Here is a 6,000-nt window from a genome sequence, read left to right as displayed (position 1 = left end):
GGACTCTGCACGAGGTCTGCAAGCAGAATGTCTAGAATTCTCTCCGGCCATGTCCCAGGGCCAGATCAGAGGCTGTTCACGTGGGGGGATGGAGCCTGGCATCTCGGGTCCCGAGGGTGGGGGACCTGAATACCATCTTAGCGGAGCAGAGTCAGGAAGGCAGCTGCACTCAGCAGGAGTGTCTCCCGCTGCCCCTGTCCCCTCACAGTTCCCTATGGGGACACGCAGCCACCTACTCATGGATGGATTCAGATGACAGACACCAGGAAATAATTCAAAAGCCGTGTTCCCCTTTCCAACGCCTAGATAAAATACATACGTAATAAAAACCTGCTAATAATCATTTATTGTTTGTTACCATACAGCAGAAGCCTCTTTTCTGATGGGTGGCAGGGCATGGGCGCCTCCTGTCCCGCTGCCCCTGTGCTGGGGCCATGAGCTGACCCTCCCTGTGGCAGGGACCGTGGTTCGGGCAAAGCCCAGCAGAGGCGGTGTGCTGCATTTGTGTGCAAGTACTCTATGGCTTCTTGAATCAACAAAACCTTAGTTCTTAATCAAAGGCAGCAGAAGAGGTTTGGACACAGATGGAAAACACAGCCGTGCCTCAACTCTCCTGCAGGTAGGAATGTGTGACCCTAGAGCTCACTGCTCCTCTGGCTTCCTTGTTGTTGTATCCTCTTGCGGAGGTGCCGCTGGAGCTGCAGCTTGTTGGTGAAGAACATCTGTCTCCAGCCCATTTCCTGAGCCAAGGCTCTCATTTCTGGGGTGATGTGGTCACAGGCAGACTGGACGATCTGCTCCCACAGTTTGCCTGACGTGCACAACTGTGGGTGGAAAAAGTCAGAGGTGGGTGACATCATACATGGGTTAAGGAAAAGTTCACTCACTCACAACATCACTGTCCAACCCCTGCTGCCTGTGAGACAACGGAGGAAACACCACGGGTGCACAAGGGTGTGACAGACACAGTTCTGACTCCAGAAACTTCCTCTTTGAGGAGAGGCAAGTGCACAAGTATCTAAAGGATGAAGCAATATTCGATTAATGGAATAAATCAAGTCCTGATCTCATTTAAGATGCAAAATTTGAAAAAGAATAGATACATGTATATGTATAACTGAGTCACTTTGGTGTACACCCGAAACGAACACAACATTGTTAATCAACTATACTACAATATAAAATAAAAAGTTTAAAAGAAAAGATGCAAAATGTGACACAGTTATAAACAGTACACATACAACATGATATGGTTAAGTTTACACACGCAACATTATGTGGTGAACTTCCAGTTAGCCACGTAACAGGCTGATAATGGTGTGGTCAACTGGTCTTCACCGAGGGCTGCAGCAGTTTCTCGAGGAAAAGCGTTGCTAACTCCTGCTCAGCTTCATGTTTAACCCTTGCTTGAGTCACCTCTCCCCGGGCTTGTACAGCGGACACCGTAGGTCACTGCGGGCTACTCAGTAGCGAACCGCATTGAAGCGGACAAGCAGCCCTCGGAGACTGCCAACCAGCACACCTAAAATTTACACATTCCTGGTGCCAGGGTCCTGTCCTCATGTTTTATTCGGAGTCCTTTGCATGCATGACATCACACCATGCAACAGAGTGGCCTGCAAGATGCAGTCGCTCCCCAAGCCTGCCAGACACATGGCAAAGGGAGCCGTTCTCTGGGAATAATCTTCCCAGGGATGTTCTTCTGCAGTCTGGGCCTTTACCTGAGGGCCATGAAGTTAAGGACAGACAAGACCCCTCTGGCCCAATATCTGCACAAGACCACTTTGCCCTCCCTCCAAGTTCAAAGCTGCCAGAGTTCAGCTTCCATTTACCCAAGATTTCCTACTAGGACTTTTTCAATCGTCACTATCATTTACGGCAACTGTGTTCATCAGTCTCCCGCTACTTTTTTTTTTTTTTTTTTTTTTGGCCGCACTGCTGGGCATGTGGGATCTTAGTTCTCCAGCCAGGGATCTAACCCACATCCCCGGCAATGGAAGCGTGGAGTCTTAACCACTGGACCACCAGGGAAGTCCCATCAGTCTTCTGCTACTAAGCACTCTTAACAGGAGATTTCCTAATCCCTTGCTTCCATGCCCCCAAATCTTTCCTAAAGTTAAAGCTTCCATTACATGCATTATTTCCGACCTTAGAGATAGCCGTAACTTTTTGGTACCTGTATGCAAGGAATACAATACTAGGAATATTGAAAGGTGCTTGGATATTTGACGCTGCGTAGTGATAACTCCGGTAATATGAAATGTGCTCAAAGAAGGGTCTCACGTGGGCCCCAGAACACTTCCTGGCTCCATCCTTCCTGTGCCAATTGTGGGCTCAGGGAAGTTCATCACCAACCTGATTCTCCTGTCACATGTGAAAATCCAGCAGTGGAAAGAATAGGCATGACAGAGGATCATTAAGGAGCCCACAGTTCCTTTAAACTGGTGGGGGGCGGGGAGCGGCGCAGAGCTTGTGGGCTGAGGCTCCTGCTTCCTGCTCAGACCCTCCCAGACACGGCCCCCTGGAGCAACTCACAAAGACTCCTCTTACAAGGAGGCAAAGAAACACAAGAAGCAGATGGGCCGCTGGAAGGTCAATAATGGTGGCAAACAAGATTATCTATGGATAATGATCTGTGCAGACCCTGTGTCTGTGAATAATAAAGAGAGTTGATCTGACTGACAAAAATTAGGTTGAACTAATTATTTCACTATTTAAAATTAGAGGGCAACTTTAACACTTAAATAGGAGAAGCAGACAGGCATGGTAAAGTCCCTCCAACTCCAGAATACTGAATCCAGTTGGGCTCTATTTAGAAAGGCGGGGTGGGGGGGGTCTGCAGAAAAGGCCTACACTCATCATTCTTCCTTTCCTTAGAATTTGTTTTAGTTTCGTGTACAGCCTTTAGCCCTCAGCAGTCTAGACACAGCAATTAGAAGGCTGGTTGATGCCATCAGAGGCAGAGTAGTGAAAGCAGAGAACAACAGGTTGCGAAACTAACAATAAGGGAAGAAATAGAAAAGAGAAATACAAACTAAAGTGACTATAGTTTGGTCCATTTAGTGTGGAGATAAGCTGCCCCACAATTTTCAATAGCCTATTCATTCCTCCATTCATCCATCCATCCAAACTGTATGGAACACCTATGGTACTGGACAGGGCCCCTTGTTTCAGACCACAGAACATATTCTATGTTGTTTAAGCTGAGAGGGATTCAGTACAGGCAATAGGAAGCTCACAGAATATCTAGTAAAACCAGAGGGAAACGTTCAATGCTCTACAGCCAGGAATAACAGCAGCTAGATGTATAAAATAGATAATTACTGATTAAAAATAATTCTACTATAAATACCCTTGTTACATATATGTTTATTAACACATGATTTTCTTTAAAGTACATTCTTAAAAATTTAACTTTTCAAAAGAATTGAATATATACCATTAAAGTATCCTGTAGAAAGTGTTTCCTGACTTATAATTCCTAGAGTAGTGTGAACAGAGCATCACCATGCAAAATAAATCCTCAGACTTCGTTGGCTATAAAGGTGTCTTCTTTTAATTTACATTTCTTTGTTTACTTATGAGATTGCTTTGTCGAACGTTGTTGATTTCTGTATTTCCTCTTTTGCTAATTGTTCATAATCTCTGTTCATTTTTGTATTATGGTATTATTAGTCTTTTACTTACCAATTTATAATAATTCTGCAAAGTTAATCATATGTTGCTTATTTTCTTTCTACAGTTTGGGTTATTACTTTTTTTTTTTTGGTAACATCTTTATTGGAGTATAATTGCTTTACAATGGTGTGTTAGTTTCTGCTTTACAACAAAATGAATCAGTTATATATATACATATGTTTCCATATCTCTTCCCTCTTGCGTCTCCCTCCCTCCCACCCTCCCTATCCCACCCCTCCAGGTGGTCAAGGGTTATTACTTTTACATGTGCAAATTAAAATTTTTTTTAATTTTGTTTACGGGGATAGAATCAAATCTAATAGTCTTTTTCAAAATTAATTAATTTATTTATTTATATTTTTGGCTACGCTGGGTCTTCATTACTGTGTGCAGGCTTTCTCTAGTTGCAGCAAGCAGGGGCTACTCTTTGTTGCGGTGCACGGGCTTCTCATTGTGGTGGCTTCTCTTGTTGCGGAGCACGGGCTCTAGGCGTGTGGGCTTCAGGAGTTGTGGCACACGGGCTCAGTAGTTGTGGCTCGCGGGCTCTAAAGCGCAGGCTCAGTAGTTGCGACGCATGAGCTTAGTTGCTCCACGGCATGTGGGATCTTCCTGGACCAGGGCTCAAACCCGTACCCCCGGTACTGGCAGGTGGATTCTTAACCACTGCACCACGAGGGAAGCCCTAATAGTCTTTTATATATGGTTTCTGCCTTTGTTTATACACCTATAAAGACTTTGTCTATTCCAAAATCATTTTTAAAAAATTAAAAAATATATAATAGATAACTAATGAGAACCTACTGTATAGCACAGGAACTCTACTCAGTGCTCTGTGGTGACCTAAATGGGAAGGAAATCCAAAAAAGAGTGGATGTATGTATACATGTAGCTGATTCACTTTGCTGTACAGCAGAAACTAACACAACATTGTAAAGCAACTATACTCCAATAAAAATTAATTTAAAAAAAAATCAGGGCTTCCCTGGTGACACAGTGGTTGAGAGTCCACCTGCCGATGCAGGGGACATAGGTTTGTGCCCCAGTCTGGGAAGATCCCACATGCCGCGGAGCGGCTGGGCCCGTGAGCCATGGCTGCTGAGCCTGCGCATCCGGAGCCTGTGCTCTGCAGCGGGAGAGGCCACAACAGTGAGAGGCCCGCATACAGCAAAAAAAAAAAAAAAAAAAAAAAAATCAGTAAACCCAGACTGTTCTAGTGGAAATCTCACTGCTTCTGCTCCCCAACACTCAGCACCTAAAGATGTGCTAACGCCTTGGACCGGACCCTAGAACCTCCCCTACAGGCCTCAGCACCATGCTGGCAGGAAAAGCACGGAGGCTGCCCCACCTGGCTCACATCTTCCTTGCAAGACTCTTGCACGTGGGTCTACTTGACAGAGCCCAGGCTACGCCCAAGACACTACTTGCAAAGGCATCCATGAAATGTAGCTTTTATCTTTCTTACCTTCACAGCACACAAAGGCAACTCCGTGTAGTGTGAGGGAGCTCAAACGGGCGTGAAGCCAGCCAGCCCACTGCATGTCTCCTCTGTCTGACCTCCTGGCTGTTCTTATCCATACAGACCCTTCTTCTCACACATACAGACCCTTCCTCTCACACGTAAACTTCCCAATGACGGCAGTAGCAATGCTCCACCTAACGCAAAGCAACTGCCCCTCATACGGTGACAATGCGTTTATTCTCTGCCTTCACCTCCACCCCACTCCCGCCAAATCCCAGCAGTCACTACAAAGCTCTGGGTAGTGTTTGTTACCTCTAGTTAATCCCAGTTCATCTTTGTATCCTAGAATTATAAAGTTAACCAGTACCGACTTGCCCTGTATAAAATAATAGAAGAAAGGGAAAGAGGAAAATATTGGTTTACATATAAATGTACATATCAGGGCTTCCCTGGTGGTGCAGTGGTTAGGAATCCGTCTGCCAATGCAGGGGACACGGGGTCGAGCCCTGGTCCAGGAAGATACCGCATGCCGTGGAGCAACTAAGTCCATGCGCCACAACTACTGAGCCTGCGTGCCACAACTACTGAAGCCCACGCGCCTAGAGCCCGTGCTCCACAACAAGAGAAGCCACCGCAATGAGAAGCCCGCACACCGCAACGAAGGGTAGCCCCCACTCGCTGCAACTAGAGAAAAGCCCGCGCGCGGCAACGAAGACCCAACGCAGCCAAAAATAAATAAATTTTTTAAACATGTACATATCACTGGGTGAGGAAGAAAATATAGGGAGCTGCTATAGTCCTAGGTTCTGCAACTGGTCACAAGCAGGAGTTGTGTTTGTAATTTTCTCATTCTACTACCCTTT

At 45.8% G+C, this 6,000-nt stretch overlaps 1 protein-coding gene across 1 annotated transcript in view; it reads right to left on the bottom strand.

The window, feature by feature from the left end:
* Positions 1-336: 336 nt before the first annotated feature.
* FBXO36 (F-box protein 36) overlaps positions 337-6,000 on the bottom strand; it is a gene marked incomplete at its 5' end in the record, with an annotated part of 100,890 nt that continues 95,226 nt past the window's right edge. The window contains one exon of the mRNA XM_082841759.1: positions 337-824. Within this exon, the coding sequence (XP_082697885.1) occupies positions 636-824 (189 nt within the window). The 3' untranslated portion in view covers positions 337-635. The remainder of the gene's footprint in view (positions 825-6,000) is intronic.

This window comes from Leucopleurus acutus (genome assembly GCF_964270905.1).
Source record: "Leucopleurus acutus genome assembly, chromosome: 6".
NCBI lineage: Eukaryota > Metazoa > Chordata > Mammalia > Artiodactyla > Delphinidae > Leucopleurus > Leucopleurus acutus.
The sequence above is the reverse complement of the archived record's forward strand: the minus strand, read 5'-3'. Positions and strand labels throughout refer to the sequence as shown.